The 19,918-nt window shown below is 36.9% G+C and overlaps 1 protein-coding gene across 4 annotated transcripts; it reads left to right on the top strand.

Moving 5' to 3' along the window:
- The first annotated feature begins 3,943 nt into the window (after positions 1-3,943).
- On the top strand, positions 3,944-18,457 carry znf143b (zinc finger protein 143b). Of its 4 annotated transcripts, none has more exons than XM_062420361.1 (15): positions 3,944-4,072; positions 7,076-7,191; positions 8,475-8,663; positions 8,891-8,971; positions 9,679-9,875; positions 10,322-10,390; positions 10,476-10,592; positions 10,757-10,832; positions 11,362-11,487; positions 12,682-12,861; positions 13,003-13,236; positions 13,346-13,494; positions 15,667-15,819; positions 16,886-17,054; positions 18,137-18,457. In XM_062420361.1, the coding sequence occupies exons 2-14, from the start codon at positions 7,086-7,088 to the stop codon at positions 17,039-17,041; spliced, it is 1,833 nt and encodes a 610-aa protein (XP_062276345.1). In that variant the 5' UTR covers positions 3,944-4,072; positions 7,076-7,085; the 3' UTR covers positions 17,042-17,054; positions 18,137-18,457. The 4 variants fall into 4 exon arrangements, with proteins under 4 accessions (XP_062276345.1, XP_062276343.1, XP_062276342.1 ...); XM_062420359.1 differs by having other exon boundaries at positions 13,003-13,230; positions 16,886-17,014; positions 18,137-18,456; XM_062420358.1 differs by having other exon boundaries at positions 16,886-17,014; positions 18,137-18,456.
- The last annotated feature ends 1,461 nt before the right edge of the window (positions 18,458-19,918 follow it).

The raw sequence follows: 19,918 nt of genomic DNA, 5'->3' as shown, positions 1-19,918 counted from the left end.
TAATACCCAGAACATGTTTAAACACCTGGGTGAGGTGACAAAAAGTAACACACATATTTGGGTGGAGGCAGTGGCGGTTCTAGCTTGAATGACGCCCTGGGCGAGACCCCCCCTCGAGCAAGCCACCCCCCTCTCCCCAGGAATTCTATTTAATATATGTATTATATATTATTGATTATATGTCCACAAGGACATCTAAAAATATATGTTAAATATAAAAAATGTATCAAGATCTGTGGCAAAAAACGAACAATATAATAGAAATGAAATAGAATAATATTTCTCAATTGCACTAATCCTTTATCAGAAGGATCTCATAGCTTCTGTGGATAGCATCAATAACTCTCAGCGAGCAGGGGCACATGCACAACAGAGTGTCTGCAAATTTGCCAATTCCCCAGGACACAGTGATAGATTGACTTCACATGCAAATAATAGATAAGCGCTTGCCCAATTCGCCCATATCAGGGCCCACTACTGGGTGGAGGAGGGCTTTAAACGCACTAAGCGATGAAGCTTCTCAAGACAATACAATAAAAACATATTGTATATATGAGAATTTCGTTGATCCAGCAAATAAGCAGCACAAAATAATATAATTACATTTTTTGCTACTAAAAACACAATTTCTCAGTCTTTCTTTCTAATTAATCCCTCCAGAGAATGGCATATAGACTATAATACAGCCTATATGACACACAAATAATCTGCTATACATTCAAGCATGATTGGCACAATTAGTCTTTAGTTTACTTCCAGTTTAGTACACTTGTAGTTTTACAATCAGTCCAGATGTGAAAACAAACTGGGATCAAACATCATTCTGCACAGAGAAGCTCAAACATCTGGGTGAGGTGACAAAAAGAAACACACATATTTGGGTGGAGGGGGGCTTTAAACGCACTAAGCAATGAAGCTTCTCAAGACAATACAATAGAAACATATTACTTGTTTGCAGATATGAGAATTTCGTTGTTCCAGCAAATAAGCAGCACAAATAATATAATGACATTTTTGCTACTAAAACACAATTTCTCAGTCTTTCTTTGTAATTAATCCCTTAACAGATTCATATTATGTTAATGGCATGTTATAGCCTATATGACACACAAATAATCTGATACATTCAAGCACAGTTGTACCTGTCTGAAGTCTGTAGTTTACACCCAGCTTAGTACACTTGTAGTTTTACACTCAGTCCAGATGTGAAAACAAACTGGGATCAAACATCATTCTGCACAGAGAAGCTCAAACATCTGGCTGAAGTGACAAAAACACAAAACATACATATTTGGACGGAGGGGGGCTTTAAACGCACTAAGCGATAAAGCGTATACACCAAAGAAAAAGGTCATATGCATTGTGAGGTTGTGAAAAGGTGTCAAAGTTTACGTGTTGAATAGAATTAGGGATTTTACGTTGACACACACTTCCTGTATCGTCCTGTCTGTCTCTGTGTCTCTTGACCAGAATAACACCTGCATGGGACCAAATATATTTAATCATTTTATTGAAACATGACCCAGCTGGAGAAAAACAAACGTGACAGGAGTGAAGTTTCCTGTGTTTCTGAATGTTAAATAGAGCTCTAAGTTATACATTTCTAGAGATTCAATATTTAGTTTCAGAGGAATGTTTTACGACAGAGATATGAAGAGAGATAAAAAGGTTTGCAATAAATGTGTACACAGTCAAAACTGCCAATCAGGGCTGAATAGAGATATAGTTATATTTTGAAATAATAAACATTTACAAACTAGCTATTTTAAAATGCTGCTTTATTCTACCGTTGTTTCATTACATAAAAAAAAAAAGAGGAAAGAAGAAAAAACTAAGTTCTGATAGACAAATCTGTTTTCAGTTTTTTCGACTTTTTCTCCAATCTTTTGAATTTTTGGTGAAATATTGGATCATTTTGAACATTTATTGAAATGAAACCATGTGAGAAGTTTAGAGGGAAAAATCACAATTTGATGGAGCTGTTAACAACTCATAGACATCTGAAATGTGAGCCGACTACACACTGCTTCTTTTAAGATGTTAAAATCCAAAAAGGTTGGAAACCACTGGTTTAATCTTTAACAATGTTGTATTTTAAAAGCTTGTTATATTATCCATTGTGTCAAATCTGCATCTGGAAAAGTAACTAAAGCTGTCAAATAAATGTAGTGGATTGGAAAGTATAAAGTAGTGTAATATGGAAATACTTAAGTCAAGTTCAAGTACCTCAAAGGTGTAGTTAAATACAGTACTTGAGTAAATGTACTTTATTTCTTTGCACCACTTATATACAGTGATAGAGCGATAACATGCTGTACAGATTAGTGTAGTGTAGTCTAAGTATGCTATAGTGATGCTGTTTTATATTGGTAAACTTGGACTTGCATAAATGAGTATTCACAGATTGTACATATATGAATTATACAGGTATGATGATAGTAATGAAGACACACAAGTTGGTTTATTTCAGCTTTAATGTGTGTGACCCCAGATTTAAGGTAACATGAAACTAAAGGAAGCAAATCTAACACGTCTTTCTAGAGAGCAAACATCTGCTGAATGTAGGCCACAGACAGCAGATCGGTATCTATAAAGTTCACCTCTACACCTCAATGTTTTATGTGCAGAAGAATATATTCAAGGGGATTTTTTTTCAGTCTTTTTTTACTGTGATGTGTTGGTGAGGTGTATAATAACAGGAAACATAACAGTAGAATAAAGTGAGTAATTTAAAATAGTTCATAACAGTATATTACTCCCAAATATAACTATATTTCTATCCCTAAATTGTAAAACCTTCCCCTTAGTTGAATTTCTCCAAAAATGCACATAACTTATAGCTCTATTTAACAAAAAATAGGTGGAGCTGTTAGGCTACACACTTCTTTTTCTAAGAGAAAAAATGCTTATTATCCATAATGTCACGTCTTCATCTGAAATGTAGCCTGACTAAAGCTGTCAGATAAATGTAGTGGAGTAAAAAAGTACAATACTTCCCTCTGAAATGTATTAAAGTGGAAGTATAAAGTAGCATCAAATGGAAATACTCAAGTAAAGTACAAGTGCCTAAACATTTTTGCTTGAGTAAATGTTATAATAAGTTACTTTCCAGTTATTAGATTATCTTCCCTCTTGAGTGTATTAATGTTTAGTGTCTATTCATGAGTTGAAAGTAATTAAAGAAGCTGTGGGCTACACACTGATTTTTATGAGACAAAACCACTAGTTTCCTCTTTTACAATGTGTTTTATTTAATGCTTATTATCCATCGTGTCAAATATTCTATTGAAATGTAACCTGACTAAAGCTGTTCTTCTCTTGAGTGTATTTGTGTTGCTTTTGGTTATGATTGGTGTGACTTTGCTACTGTGAACCACAGCGTTTGGTGTCTATTCATGAGTTGAAATCAATTAAAAGAAGCTGTGGATTTATTTCCTCTTCTTTTTAATCCAGATGTGATGCTCTGTCCTCCTAATTGTCCTGTCATCCAGATGTCAGCTTCACATTTCATCCCTTGCAGCCTCTCCTGACTCTCTCCTCTGTTCACTGCATTGCCCATATTCCCCCTTTTTTCTTCATGTTTTTTTTTTACCCACACGACCTTGTTTTCCAACATGGATGCCGAAAAACCTCCACCATACACACACACTCTCTCTCTACCACTACTACTACACCTGCTGATTATATCGCAGAGGAGCACAATATAAACCACATCCTGCGTGCACACGGAGCCTAACAAACCTCATCTTATGCCAAACCTTCAAATATTTAATTTCAATTTCAATCAAACCAAAAAAAAAAGCCCCAGTCGACGACACAATAACGCAACCCGACGCGGAATGGCGGCTGCTAAAGGGGCCCGTGAAGCTGAATAAGAAATGACGGACGTTCGGATTGACCAATCAGAGAGAGCGTTCGGAGCGTTGTAGCCAATCGCTGCGCCCAGATGGAGGATGGGGGCGGGGCATGTGCTGCAGCCACACATGTTCCTGGTGTGTGTGTGTGGACCGAGCATTTCCTGCACTGGTGCATGGTGGTCGAACAGGAGGAATTGTTGGAAATTTTTTCGGAGGTTAGTATATAAATTGGTTTTTTTTACCCAGTGTGCATTATTCCCACACAGCCATCTCCATGTGTGAGAGAGAGGGAGTGTTGTGTTGTGTCTGTGCTGCAGGGATTTAACACACAGAGCGAGGATTTATACTTATATTAGCATTTTGAAAATATCAAACTTGGACAAACCCTGCATGTTATCATTAATTAGCTCAGCTTGTTTGCTGCTTTTTTAAAGAAAGGCGGCTGAATAGTGGCTCCGTGGAGATAGTTAGCTATACTTACAGCTGTCATGGTAAACACGGAGAGGCTTAAGATGTTAAATATAACCTGTTATTACTCTGTTTAAGCTTTATAATCTTTAATAAAGTGTGTTTTTTATTGGAGCTAAAAGAGACAGTCGTGACAGTTAGCATGCTACTGTTAGCCACCATGAAGTTAGCTTCTCACTCGTAGTTAAGGGAAGCCTCAATAATGACATTTAGCAGCTTATTATTTGCTTTTTAAAATAACTTATACTTGCAGATAAAGTGTTTAGACATTGCAACTGTTTAAACCCATTCTCAGATTTATAATGTTTTAATTTTGCTTTTGAAAACTGACTTAAAAAAGGGGCTTCACTGCGATTTCACTGCTTGTTTTTAATCTCCACCCAGAATAGAAACAATTATATTTACCACAAACTTGTCACATCTGGATTAGATTAATAAAGAGACTCCAAAGACTCATTAAACATAGTTTCACATTTGTGACATATTTAATTGTGTATAGGAAAACAATTTTTAAAAAGGGCGATTTCACTCCTTTTTTAAAATCTCCACCCAGAATAGAAACAATTATACTTATATTAAACTTGTCACATCTGGATTAGATTAATAAAGAGACTCCAGAGACTCATTAAACATTTGTTTTGCTTATGAAAATAGCAAAAAGGGTGATTAAACCTCCTTTTACCCCCCCATATGTGTATTAATAATACTGCTGGATGCTTGTGCAATAACAATCTGAGCCTGGCATCATTGCCATATTATGAATGTATCTCTTTATTCTTTATTTGTACTGTATTTATTCTTTTATTTAACTGTATTGGTTGTTAAATGCATCTCTGGGGTTGTCACATAAGTAATTTTGTTGTGCTATATAATGACAATAAAGTGCTTTACCCATCTAGGCCACATTACAGCAGCTCCAAATAAATAGTTGAGCTTGTCGAACTTGGATTATATTGTTATTATTATTATTATAAAGAAAGTTTGACAATTATAAGTATAATTGGTTCTGATCTAGACTTGGTTTGGGTGTGGAAAAAGCAGTGAAATCTCCCTTTTTGTCTGTTTTTATAAGCAAAATAAACGTGAAAGTGTGTTTAAACAATGTTAAAGCTTTTGGTATGTTGTCTAACACTTTCTCATAGCTGTAAGTGGTAAACAAACAACAAAAATAACCAGATAAGCAGCTGCTAAATATAATTATTTATGTTTCCCTTAACTTTTCCCTTAACCCTGAGTCTGAGGCCAACTTCAGCGTCATCTCCTGTATGACACATCGTTTAGGCGGCTGCAGCTGAGATCTGTCTGACTCCTCAAACATGCTGTCAGTCGGCCACAGCTGAGCCGGACTCTACATTTTTTATTTATTTAATCTTTTATTACTAAGGAGACAATTATGGTAAGTCATAATTGTTCTACATGCTTGCTAGGACACTTTATTGAAACTAATAAGTAGACTTAAAGTAAAATCATCTTAAGACACTTGGGATGAATCAGCAAAGCCTGTAGCTGGCCTGGTTAGACGACACTACTGCATATTTTATTAATATTCACTATTTCACCTATAAAACATATATATATATAAATAACTCCACCTACTAAAACATTTACTTCTGCACTTATTTTGACAAACTTTTCTAGTTTTACATCCACAAGTGAGGTCATGTATACAGCAGCCAAAGTATTGTAATACTCATAATGTAGGCTATATAGAGTTTTTATTTTGCACTTATTACTGTTTAACTTGTTTCCTGCACTGCTGTAACATGCACATTTCTCCTCTGGGGATCAATAAAGTCTTATTTAAATGGTAGCGACATGTTATTGCAAGTGTAGTTTATGCAGTAGTGAATGCAGCATGAATTTATGTAGGGCCAGAGACCCCAAACATCTAGTAATTTACTATGTGTCAACTGGTTTATGTTAATTTAATAGAATATGTGTCCGTACATATGAACCACTAAAGTACAATGACAGGATGAGGACCTCAAAATGACACTTTAGTACCTGATCTTGAGCCAATAATCGAGTTTTAGACTTTTCATCCATTCATTCTCCTTCATCTTGAAGACCTGAGGGAAGCAGACTTACCTTTTATAATCTGGTTTCCAATTGGACTTTCTTTATTTATTCGTTAATCTGTCTTTTATTTTATTTTTCCTGATTTTTTTCCTCTTCATAACCCAACTTGTATGTCTTGTTTTAGTTCATTACATTTCCTCTTAGTTGTTTTATTGTTTTACCCACTTTATTCTATAATAACTTAATTTTATTATTTCTTATTATATATTTTTTTTAATTTTTGTATTAACCTTTTATTACTTTTTATTTTACCTTTTATATTTGGGTATTCTGATTTTTTACATTTTTATCCTACCTCTAGTGTTTCCTCACTGCAGATTCATGAGAGTTATGATAACGTTTCCTCAGTTCCTGTTTTTATTGAGTCTTTAATTACCTTTTTATTTTATTTGGGTTTTCTTAAATTTGACATTTTTACCCTAAATTACATTTCTAGCTATGTAAAGCACTTTGTGTTACATTATGGTCTGTGTATTTTCAGCATAGAACATCTATACACAGTGTTAAAAGAGACCAGGCAGTTTATTTATGCTTTTGAAGTTAGTATCTGCCTCCTCAGCGCTTGTTGCAGTATATCTGTGTGTGTGTGTGTCTGTGGTTTTTCTTTCTTCTTAACAAGCCAAAAGCCTTACGTATGTGTGTGTGTGTGTTTCCTGCGTCTGTCATTGCAGCAGCTGAAGCATGCTCTTGGCCCAGATAAACCGGGACTCCCAGGGAATGGCAGAGTTTCATGATGCTGAAGGGCAGCCGGTCACTCTTTGTCTCACAGAGGCCGTGACGGTGGCGGGTAAGCTCCTGAACTTGAACTTGTCATTGTTACAACAACATTTAGTTTTCTAACGTGTAGACTGCGACACCCTTTGAGAAGCACAGCCTGCTAAATTATTCAGTTAAATCGATTCACATATTCTTCTTGTTGCTGTGTCACTGCAGATTGAATAAGATAAGTCGATAGATTCAAGGGATATTTAAGTATTGCACCACAAAGTAAGTACATAACAAATGCATAATATGACTCTTTAATGCTATAATGCGTATGACTTTATTTATGTAGCATTTTAAACAGAACACAGTTGATCTGCAGTGCTTTACACAATAAAGAGAAATCAGAATGATGATAAAAATATCAATTATAAGCATCTGCTATATACTTTATACAGCATGACATAAAAATAAACCCATAGTTATTACATAAATAGTAACTACAAAAGTGTATGTGACACAGCTACAAATAAAGCAAGAAGATAAGAAGGTAATTACAGTGGTAATAATAATTAAATACAATGAGTTGCCCCTGAAGGTAAACAGTATGGTTGTGGCTGAACAGTTATTGCACTTGTAGCAGCAAAAAAAGTTTGTGAAAGTCTCTGAATGAAGAGACAGAAGCTCAGAGGTTTAATAGACTATTGTGAGTTTTAAAGAAGGATATAAAACATTTATTTTTAGCAGAACCTTTTAATTAACGTTGCTGGTTGCTGCTTTTATTTTCTCATGTATTATGATGTTTTATGTTCGTTTTTAATATCTGTCTTTTATATTGATGCTTTTATCTTGTAGCACGTTGTGATTTGCTTCAAATGTAAAGTCTGTTAGTCGATAAATTTGATCAACAACAAATCAATAGGCAGCTATTTTCATAATCAAACAAGTCATTTTTTTAAGATACCTCTCAAATGTGAGGATTTGATGCTTTTCTTTGTCACACTTGACCGTAAACTGTTGCCTTGGGAAATTTATAACAGGGTTTTTCTCTATTTTTGATACTTAACACATAAAAGAAATAGTCGATTAATCAGGAAAATAATAATTAATTGCAGCCCAGGCTCTATACGCAGTAAGAAAACTGAACTCACCATTTTCTCATGTCTGATTTTTGTGCTCTTATTCGTAGCAATGATGCCATTACAGTTAGAAAAGATGAGCATTCAGTGTGTATTTATAATAGATACTGAAGTGAAATGTTGTGTTTAGAGCTGTCTGTCAGTCTGAAGATGACGTGTGCAGCCATAACACGATCTTATCTCTAGCTGACAATCAAAATATCAATTATATATATACATCATTCCCCAGATGGCGATCAGATGGAGAGCATGGACACGGTGAGCCTGCAGGCTGTTACTCTTGCAGATGGATCCACTGCGTACATCCAACATGACTCCAAAACGTCCTTTTCAGACGGGCAGATTATGGACGGTCAGGTGATACAGCTGGAGGACGGCTCGGCGGCCTACGTTCAGCATGTATCGATGCCTAAAGCAGGTAAAAAAACACAAAGCCCTGCAGTTTATAAGAAAGGATATCATTTGAATATTACATTATATGCAGTATATGAGTCTGGATATGATGGGAAGCAGTCATTTATTTGTATTCTATCTATGTTTATTATGACTTCAAGCATACACAGAGACGTCCAAAAATCAACTGAAGCAGAAAACCAGTTCCTGTTGGTGAGGTAGTTGTGCCTAACATTTATTTTCCTGTCGTAGGAGGGGACAGTTTACAGCTTGAGGATGGACAAGCGGTGCAGCTAGAAGACGGGACAACAGCCTACATCCACACACCCAAAGGTAAAAAAAAAACATAGTTGAACATCTCTTGCTTGATTTTCTTGAGATGTTAAACTTTCTTTTTACCAGTTTCTTCATTCTCATTAAACTTCAAAGTGTCTAATTTCTGTAATTTTATGTTAAAACATGCCAACATAAAGGATTTAACTAATTAAGATGCTAACATTTTTATTTTTAATCAGTCGGGGAGTGATTAAGGTTTAATTGAACATTTTAGTGTTCTTGCTTTACCTCTACCTGTCATGTCTGCTCCCTTTTTATAATGCTATTGGACAACTTCTTAAAAAGTGGTGTTGCAGTAATTTGTTATTATCATGTTATACACTCACTTTAAACAAAATTGTGTGCTGCATTCAGTTCAGATCTGTTTCTGTCAGTATAGGATAAGTAACCCAACCTAGATGATGTTTGGCTATTTATTTACAGCTATTTTTAAAAAATGCTACAAAGAGGACTGTGTAATATATTACTTATAACTAATCACTAACAGCATTAGCCCTTAAGATTTCCAAACCGTTGTTTTTTTAACAACACCTGTCCTGTAGCTGAGTGATTTAATATAAAGAAACACTTATTTGGACTGTGTTCATTCAGAAAATCCTCCATCATCCCTGAATAAACAACCACCTAAGGTTTCATACTGGACCAGAGCCCAGTTTCCCCCGTTCGATTTCTCTCTCTACATCCCTCTTCTTATGTTTGTTCAGATGCTTACGACCAGAGCGGCCTGCAAGAGGTGCAGCTGGAGGACGGCAGCACCGCCTACATCCAGCACACAGTACACATGCCCCAGTCCAACACCATCCTGGCCATCCAGGCCGATGGAACCATTGCAGACCTGCAGGCCGAGGCCACAGCAATTGACCCCGAGACCATCAGTGTACTGGAACAATACACCACCAAGGTAAAGGTGCTGGATTGATTCTAGATATACATACTTTTGTTTAATTTTTATACTTTTTTCCTTTTGTTTTGGAATAATCTTTTGATGCTTTACTGCACATCCTAACATAATACTGTAACTTTTTTGCACTTTTTATTTATATAAGTATCCTCTTTAACATCTAAAATTTTACTTTGTCAGTTTCCCCATCTTATCTTGTAATGTTGTGGTCTTCCATTAACAACCTTTTACATCCACAATGTGTTTGTTTTTAGTGTTTATGTTTTTAAAGTAAAGTAAATGCTGAAATTATTGCTTATTATCTGTAAAGACAAGATGTTGTAAAGCATTTCTTTAGATGTAGATGATGAACCTGTGCATGCATAATTCTTTATATTTCCCTTGGTTGTGAATGTTCATAACACCAGCTGTCTTTAATATAAAGTGTCCGTTCTCCTTCCTGTCAGGTGGAGAACATCGAGAACCCCTTGGGGTCCTTTGGCAGAGTGGAAGCAGACAATGGCGTCCACATGCGGGTAGAGTATCCTTTTTTTCCCTCCCCAGACTTTTTAATCCTCCAAGTATAACACCGGGTTCTTACTCATGTTCGTTGTCTTTCAGATTGTCTTGCAGGGTCAAGACAATAGGCCAGGGCGGGTCTCAAATGTAGGAGAAAAGTCTTTCCGCTGTGAATATGAGGGCTGCGGAAAGCTCTACACCACTGCCCACCATCTCAAGGTAAGTGTGGGTGGCTGTGTGTATGTAAATGTGGTCCTTTGTATGCTTGTTCTTACTCTAATGTGGGTGTATATTTCCTTTACAACATATTCTCATGATGTTGTCAGCTCCTTGTTTACTTTTTGTAGCCTCACTGCTGAACATTTCTGTTTGTTTTCCCGCAGGTACACGAGCGCTCCCACACTGGAGACAAACCCTACGTCTGTGACTATCCAGGATGTGGGAAGAAGTTTGCAACAGGTAGTTAACTTCTGTGGAGTATTTAACTTTTCACACTGGGCAGTCTCATTTAATTTAAAGCCTTTTACTAGATTAAAATAATATAAATTTCTTTGGTATTTTATGTTCTTTGCTGTAATGCAAGTTACTTAACTCCATGACAGACATCCATTAATTACCATAGTGGCGTTCTAGACCGATTATCATTTTGAAATCAACATAAATATGACGTCTTGAGGTGCTCTCATGTGGCTAAAACAAGATTACTATGTTAATCCCAGTATCATTGCACACATGTATATAATCTCAGGAACTTTTGCACATATCACATTTATTTATTGTAGATTTATTTACACAGAGATTGTTTAGTGTATATAGTATTTTTATTTTATTTTATTTATGTTATCACTTTCACCCTTATGCACCTACTGTCAATTTTAATTTCTCCAAGGAGGATCAATAACGATACATCTTATCTTATCCTACTGATTAGAGATAATGGTTTAGCTGAATGTGAATGACTCAATGTTTGTTTTTCTGGTGATTTAAGGGTACGGACTGAAGAGTCACTCACGCACACACACTGGGGAGAAGCCATATAGATGTCAGGAGTTGAACTGCTGCAAGTCTTTCAAAACCTCCGGAGACCTTCAAAAGCACACGCGGACTCACACAGGTACACAACCGCACCCAGAAACTCATTCACCAGTCATAATTATGTTGTGCCACGTGTCTGAAGAGGTTTAAATGTCTCATCATGTGTCATAGGTCTGGCAGGGTTTAACTACAGTTTGCTGCTGCTGGGAGCTGAAATCATGACTGTTAGTTTGACCTCAGGGCCTTTTTGTTTAATAAAGAAGTCACTGAGCAATGTTCAGCTGAGATTATGTTATTTTGGTCCTGCCGACTTTTTGAAACGACACAGATTGTGATGCAGCGTTACGATTGGCTGAACAAATTGCAAGGTTTTGTTGGTTGGATGTGGAGAGTTGAATGTTTTCACAGAACCACAAAAGCGCTGGAGGAGCTTTCAGGCATGTGGTCAACAGAAGAAATATGAAACCAAGATGCTGCTGTTCATTTTTTAACACGTGGATTTTGTTGTTTTATTCATATTATATATATATATCAGTATTAAATAGAGCGTTATGTACTAGAATAAAGTAGCATTCTTGTCGTCTACTTCCTCAAACCTTTTTCTGTATTTCATTTTTTAGTTCATATCAGGTCAATAAAATAAGTTTTAGAATAGTCTATAAATCTTGAAATTGTATCCCTTAAAACAGTGATAATCTATTTTTTTAATTATAATAACAATCAAATGACGATGTGTAATGTGTTGGTCATGGCTCATAGTGATGAACCTACAGTTAATTTGGTCTTGACTCTACAGCTCTTAGAGCTTTTCAGAGCTTTATAGTGAGTTTCAGCTCATTGTTTAGCTGTCCAACTCCAACTTTACTGGTTTGGTTCTCTCGCCTCACTTTCATAGCGTTATTTTCAGATGCAGCAGGCATCTGTTTTCAGAGAAAAAGCTCTAAAAACCCCACTGTACACCACCTGCTCAGCACCAACCGGAAACAGACAGAATTAGCACATGGTGGACAAAGTGGAGCATTTAGCAGAGAGAGCAAAAACAGTTCAAAGAGAGTGTATAATAATGTTGCTCCTGAACTGCTGGATGTGTAAATAAGAAACTGATTGCTAACAAATGCAACATATTAATTTAAAAGGCAATAATGTGTCAGTGTTATTTTCACAACTTGTTTCCGCTGCCCCCAAGTGGCAAAAAAAGAAAAGAATCAAATAACGCACATTTAAACCCTGACTTTCTTCCTCTTTGTCTTATGTCCTGTCTCTTGTGCTGCAGGAGAGAAACCTTTTAAATGTCCAGTCGATGGCTGTGGCAGGTCGTTTACCACCTCCAACATCCGCAAAGTTCACATCCGAACACACACCGGAGAGCGGCCGTACTATTGCTCCGAGCCGAGCTGCGGACGGTCATTTGCCAGTGCCACCAACTACAAGAACCATATGAGGATTCACACTGGTGAGCCCTTTAAAATGACACTCAGGCTTTTTATTTGCTCTCATTATGAGTCAGGAAGCTGAGGTTTAGTGACATCTTATACTAATAAAGAAAAAAAACCGTAATATATATTGTCTGACTATTCTTTGCCTACTTTTCCAGGAGAGAAACCGTATGTGTGTACTGTGCCTGGCTGTGAAAAGCGCTTCACAGAATACTCCAGCCTTTACAAACATCACGTGGTTCATACACCGTGTAAACCTTACAACTGCAACCACTGTGGGAAAACCTACAAGCAGATCTCTACGCTCGCCATGCACAAACGCACAGCGCACAACGACACAGAGCCCATCGAGGAGGAGCAGGAGGCTTACTTTGAACCCCCGACAGGTCAGGGTAAATTAAGCCACAGAAAGAGTTTTTAATAAAGATTTGAAATCTATACTTTAGATTAAGAAAAGTATCATCATCAGGAAACAGTTAAAATCCTCTGTTCTTAATGCAGATGCCATCGATGACCCCAATGTGAGCTACACGACAGCGGTGGTCGAGGCAGACGACTCCGGCTCGGAGCAGGTTCCTGTAGAGACCTCAGAAATGATTGGTCAGCAGCACGTTGCCTTGGTAACGCAGGAGGACGGAACACAACAGCAGGTAATGGAAATGTTAAACGCCATTCCTCATTAAACATTCGTAAAGTCAATGTTTGAAACACTATTTTGAATCCCGCCTTATGTACATCAATGTTTACAGGCTCATAGTCTTCTTCTTCTTCCCTGCATTTGCTGACACATTGCTGCTTTTCTTGGGTTTTACAACCACCTGTAGATCATTTGAATAGTTTGAAAACATTTATTTAGGAGCCATTTTCAGTTGTATGTGTGCGTTTGTGTTTATGATATAATACGATCCAATACGATATGATATACTTTATTGTCCCCATAGGGAAATTTGTCTTGGACTCAAATGCTGTGCACATAAATGCCTCCAGAGTTACAGTAAACAAACAACAACATAAATTACACATAACGCAATATTGCACTCACCCCATAATAAAACACTATGAAACCATTGCACAATCCTTACAGCCTCAAGCAGCATTATTTAAAAGTTTGAGAGAGGTCGGCACAAATGAGTTTCTAAAACGGTTGATGGTGGGGGAAGTCTGTATCGTCTGCCAGAGGGCAAAAGCTCACATTCTGTGTGGAGGATATATGATGGCTCAGTCATTATCCTCTGAGCTCACCACAGAACAGACTGCTCATACATCAACTGGAGGGGCTGCTATTCATTCCCTCCCATCACCCTCACGGCAGTGTGTACAAGACAAGCAAGCTTCAGAGTGAGGTTGCCGTGCCATGCTGACATCCATGATCTAACTAAGCTCTCTAGAACAGCCTGATAAAATACAAACATAATTCTCTGGTCCACACCATACACTCATACATATGTATACATGTCCAACTTGTAGTCAGCGCTGCCTTGTTTTGGGTAAATTGAGAGTTTTACTCGAGCGCCCTGGTGGTCGAGTGGTTAGAGCGCATGCCACGTAACCGCAGTGTCCCTGGTTTGAATTCGGCCAGGGACCTATGGTGCAGGTCTTAACTTTCTCTCTCTCCCTGTTTCCTGCCTCTCTGCAAGATACTATATAAATAAAGGCAAAAAAGCCCAAAAATAAATCTTAACAACATTTTTATTTATTTTTTAGAGTTTTACTTAAGAAAGTCAAGCTTAATCAGTAGTGTAGCTAGTATTTTTTCAGAAAAGTCTTATTATATACAGGAAAATAAATGTAAACTCAAGTGTGGAATAAATATCATCCACTTTTGCAACACAACACTATGTTTTTTAACTAATTTCTCAGAACTTATTTAGAAAAAATGGTTGTTTTTAGGATATGTCCCACTCAATATTGACAAAATATTTTAAAATTTTAATGTGGAAATACTCCAAAAATGTTTCTTTTCATTTGATGTTTTTAAATGAAGTAATTATCTGTATAAGTGCACTTAAATACACTGTAGGTGGATGAAATATTTAATATTTATCATTCTTTTGTGGTTACACCATTTGACATTTTCAGGAGCATTCATTCAGTCTTACTTTTGGTAGAAAAAGGTACATATATCATTTCAAATGACATAAAACCAACAAAAATACAAAATGTACATTTTAACAAACCTGATGCAGCTTTTACAACTATTTTTTATGATATTTTTGATTGCTCATCTTGCCAACCCTTATTTGTCACTGACTCATATACCTTTGTGGACATTTCTGAACGGTTGTAAAGAGCTATATATAAAATCTGAACTTTGACCTTCTACGCCCCGAACGTTTACTGGAAGCACACGTCATTATATATCCCGCAGCAGCAGCCTCAATAGTCACTACAGCTTTCAAGTACGTGTACGACGTCACCTTTGTTCATGTGCATCCATGTGTGTGCACAAGAAAAACAAAACAGTGACTCACTCATGAAATAAAAGCTCCATAACGCTACCAGAGCTCAGGAAGTCCACAGGGTGGCCACTTTTCATGTTGTCATGGTAATGAGAAAATCACATCCCAGTTAAACAACAGCTCTGTATCAAACAAACACCTGATTGGCTGACTGCTGTGCTGCTCTACACAAACTGGAGGCATTTATACTACTACTGTAGTACTACTACTACTACTAATAATGCTAATACTACTACTACTAATGCTACTAATACTAATACTAATACTACTACTACTACTACAGACTGGTTTACAATTACAAGTGTACTGTTAGTTGAAACTCAATCTTCTTCCCTCTTCCCTCTGTATTGTGTCTCACATCAGGTCAGCATCTCTGAAGCAGACTTACAGGCTATGGGTGGCACAATCACCATGGTAACCCAAGAAGGCACAACCATAACCATCCCGGCCCACGAACTGGCGACGCAAGGTGCTCACGCGGTTACCATGGTAACGACAGACGGCTCAGACGAACAGGTGAATAATTGTCCAAGTTCTCAATAGACTGTAGAAAAATGTTGTTAGACTGCTGTGATTTTTTTTTTGTATAGAGGACTCTCTAAGTATTGTAATCCACCATCTTATAGCCTTGTTGAAGGTTTACAACGCTTCAGCAGTTAAAGAGGACATATCATGCACATTTCCAAGTCTATATTTTCATTCTGGGCCCTACTGGAATTTCTCTAGATGATTTACAGTTCATTATTTATGTTATACTGACCCTTATTGCAGCCTCTCAGTTCAGCTTTTGTCTCAAACAGGTCGTTGTAGCTCCTCTCTTTAAATCCGGCTTGTGACTGGAAGGTGATTAGTTCAATCCCCAGACCAGAAGGGTAAACCTGAGAGGAGAAAAGTGAAAAAGCAACCCTTCCTCATTACCACCACTGAGGTGCCCTTGAGCAAGGCACTTAACCCTAGCTGCTCCAGTGGCTGGCAGGTCAAACTGTGGTTGTGCTGGGCGTGATCAGGGCATTCCTGCCAAAGAGAAGCTGTCTTTCAATAAAACTTCCCTGATTAAATAAAGGATAATAAAAAAATCCCCCCTCCCCATTGAGCCCACTCTATTGTGATTTATTAGCTCCCGGAAATCCCCCAGCAGACTTCCACCGGCTCCGGAAGCTACGTAAACAAACAATAGTAGTCAGATTTTGCTTCTTTTTCCCACTCTTCACTCAAAATGGAAACTTCTCTATACATCCAATCCAAAATATTCCCTGAAGAAGAAGAAGCCCTGACTATTAACTTTCAGGGAGCAGTTTCACGTAGGTTTAACATTATAACAAAATGAATGACAGAAAAATCGCAAAAAGCATGATATGTCCCCTTTAATAAATTACTTACTTAATTAGATGACAGGGACAAACCGTTACAAACTAGTCAAACAGCTTCACCACAGTGTGTTTTATATTCAGGTGTGTGTCCATTGTTGAACTCCCAATTCTTTGCTGGACATTCTTGATTGCATCAGATGTTTTTTCTACTAATTGATTTGTGAATTAACGCCAAACTTGTGATCTGACTACAATTTCTCTGTCTCCCTCAGGTGGCCATCATGGCCCCCGACATGGCCTCGTTCCAAACTGTGGAGGAGGCAGGCTACAGCCAAGACCAGGATGACATTCATCCTGTCACGTTATTGGCCACTTCTAATGGCACTCACATTGCTGTGCAGGTTGGTAGACCGACCCCATGGGAGTGAATAGATTGGTGGGGTGAGTCACAATCTGTGAATTTGTTCAGTTCAGTTCATGGAGCTGAGGACACTGTGTCGTTTAAATGCCGAAAATGTGATATTTTTGAAACTGGGGAGGCAAGTCATGCAGAAGAGGCCTCTTAAATTCATAAATATCAATTAGAGACTGGATGTTAAGCCCACAGATTCTACTGTGATCCCCTTTTTGCTTTGACTGAAAACACTCAGTGTTGTGTTGTATTCATGATACTGGCAGGAGTTTCAGTCAGGACTTAAAGGGCACTTAAGTTAGTTTCCCTAAATCACCCCTCCCCAGATCCCACCCTGTTTAGCTATTTGTTCAAACGCTTTGCAGAAGATCATGGGGAGGTGGGATTCAGCTGGAGGGGGGTGTAGATTTGTTGCCGCCCTCCTGCTGGTGCATTTCATTAGGGATCAAACTAACCGAAACTTACAAACACAGGATGTGTGAGTTTACATGTAATCCAAATTTACAACGATCACCTCCGCTCCGAACCAACACTATAATAATAATTTATAGTTGTGGTTTTATGTGGGATTTTATTTTATTGCCTTGACATCTGAACAGAAGCTTATCACTAAGACCACAAGGAAATTTGTGGAATTTTTCATCCATTAATAAAGATTTTGTGATGCCAAACATTCATTGTTTCTTTTTCAAACCAATTCAAAACATTTTAGAAAGATGATAATCTGTTTTATTATCACAAATATATGTGCTCTAACAATATATTACATTATTAAATAAAATCTAAGTAGTATATTAACTATTTAAAACCCCTGAGGGCGACAATCACATCAAAGGCAGGTCTGATGACCAACCTTTATTTATCCTAAGGAATAGTTTCCATTTACCCCCTTCTGCTCTTTCTGTCATGGTAATTACAAAGCAAACACTCTTTTCCAACCTTTTACCACCATGTGACAGTCATCAATGAAATTCAGCAGCCTGACAGCATCAGAGGTCGTATTGTCTTTTTTTAAAGGGGTGGCAGAGCACATAGATTTAATCAGTAGTAATGATCGATTAACAGTAGTTAACAGTATGTCAGTAAATGTTTGTCTTTCTTTCCTCTGCAGCTCAGTGATCAGCCTTCGCTGGAGGAAGCCATCAGAATAGCATCAAGAATACAGCAAGGGGAGTCACCCGGCCTAGATGATTGATGGACACATTCTGGACTATGATTTAGGTTCAAAACCATATGAATTGGACTTTATCTGCAAGAGAAATCACGAGTCTTCCTCCGAGGCTTTTTTCCACAAATGAACTTAGCTTTTATCTGTACATAGGATTTTGATAACTGGAGTTCCGCTATGCTATTTTGTCCCTCGACCAAACAGATGGAAGGAGGGGAAAAATGCTTTCTAATGTTTATGATGCACAGTGCAATGTACAGCTAATGCTATTTCTAATAAAAAAAAAAAGATTGTGTGATTATTTGACTGTATTTAATTTTGAACACCTGAGTCCTTGTTATACTTTGTTGTTCAGCTGCAGCAGCACATAGTAAAGACTACATGAGGAAAATGTAAAATATAAGTGAAACATTAAATTAAGGGATACATAACACAATATCTTATGTTTAAGTATTGATTAATGAATACTACTTTTAAGTGTTTTGCGAAATGTGTGCAACTTGAGACAAAAAATAACTATATACAAATTCTGAAGCACTATACCAAATCAATATGAACAATGTCTTTATAGATGTTGATGTCATGGGTATAGATGTGCTTTTGATGTGTGTTATCAGCTGTCTGCCTTATCAAAAACTCCTGATAAGAGACGGTGGTGGCTACCAATCATTTTCTACTGTAAATGGGAGAGCGTTGGTATTCACCACCATTTTTAGGCAGTGGCTGAAACACTACATTTACTACTGTATTTAAGTAGAATTTTGAGGTCTTTTACTTAAGTGATTTCTACTTTTCATTACATTATGCATTCAGTCTACTACATTTCTGAGGCACATATTGTACTCATTACTTCACTCATTACACCTATAGTTACTATAAACAAATATTTTACAAATATAAGGACATCATTTCAGAAAATACAATGGCAGCTATGATTAAAGTCACTAGTATATAAAGTGGTTAAAATTGCATTAACAACTTGTTAATACTGAGCAATTTTAACCACTTGTTAATAACAAGCTACAAAAATACAGTTATGTTGATGGATAAGTAATCAAAATTTGAATAATACACTAAGTCAAAAAGAACATGTCTTCCTAATGAGTAAAAAATACTGTTATTTCACTTCATTTTCTTACAGTAGTTTGATGTATTTGCATGGTTATATGGTTATATTTTATGAAGATAAAGATCAGAATATTTCTCTCACCTATTTTTCATAAAATATCTTTATTTTATATTCCAAAATCTACATGAACTAATGAATACATTTGCAAATGAGAGATAAATCTTACTTCATAAGAAAGTATCCATGAAAAACAACTGAACTTAGATTTTGGTGCTTAAGAAGCACTTGAAGACCCAGCTCTTCTGAGAGTACCTCCTCTCTTAACTTACAATTACTAAGCACTCTTAATTTACAACTACTTAGCACTACTTAGCAGTATGTATTTATTGTTACACTAATGTCTCTGTTGCAATGTAGCTTGGATGTTATTCTCCCTTGTAAGTCGCTTTGGATAAAAGCGTCTGCTAAATGACTAAATGTAAATGTAAATGTAATGGGTACACTTACCCTTACAGCTGAAAACATTTGTTAGAAAATTAGAAAAGTAATCAAAAAGTAATAAAATGTAATACATTACATTACTTTGCTTAAGTAAGTGAAATAGATAAATAACTTATTACATTTTAAATAGGGTAACAATGAGTCATCTGTAACCT

Source organism: Scomber scombrus, chromosome 6, assembly GCF_963691925.1.
Source record: "Scomber scombrus chromosome 6, fScoSco1.1, whole genome shotgun sequence".
Classification (NCBI taxonomy): domain Eukaryota; kingdom Metazoa; phylum Chordata; class Actinopteri; order Scombriformes; family Scombridae; genus Scomber; species Scomber scombrus.
This window is presented reverse-complemented; position numbering and strand designations above follow the sequence as displayed.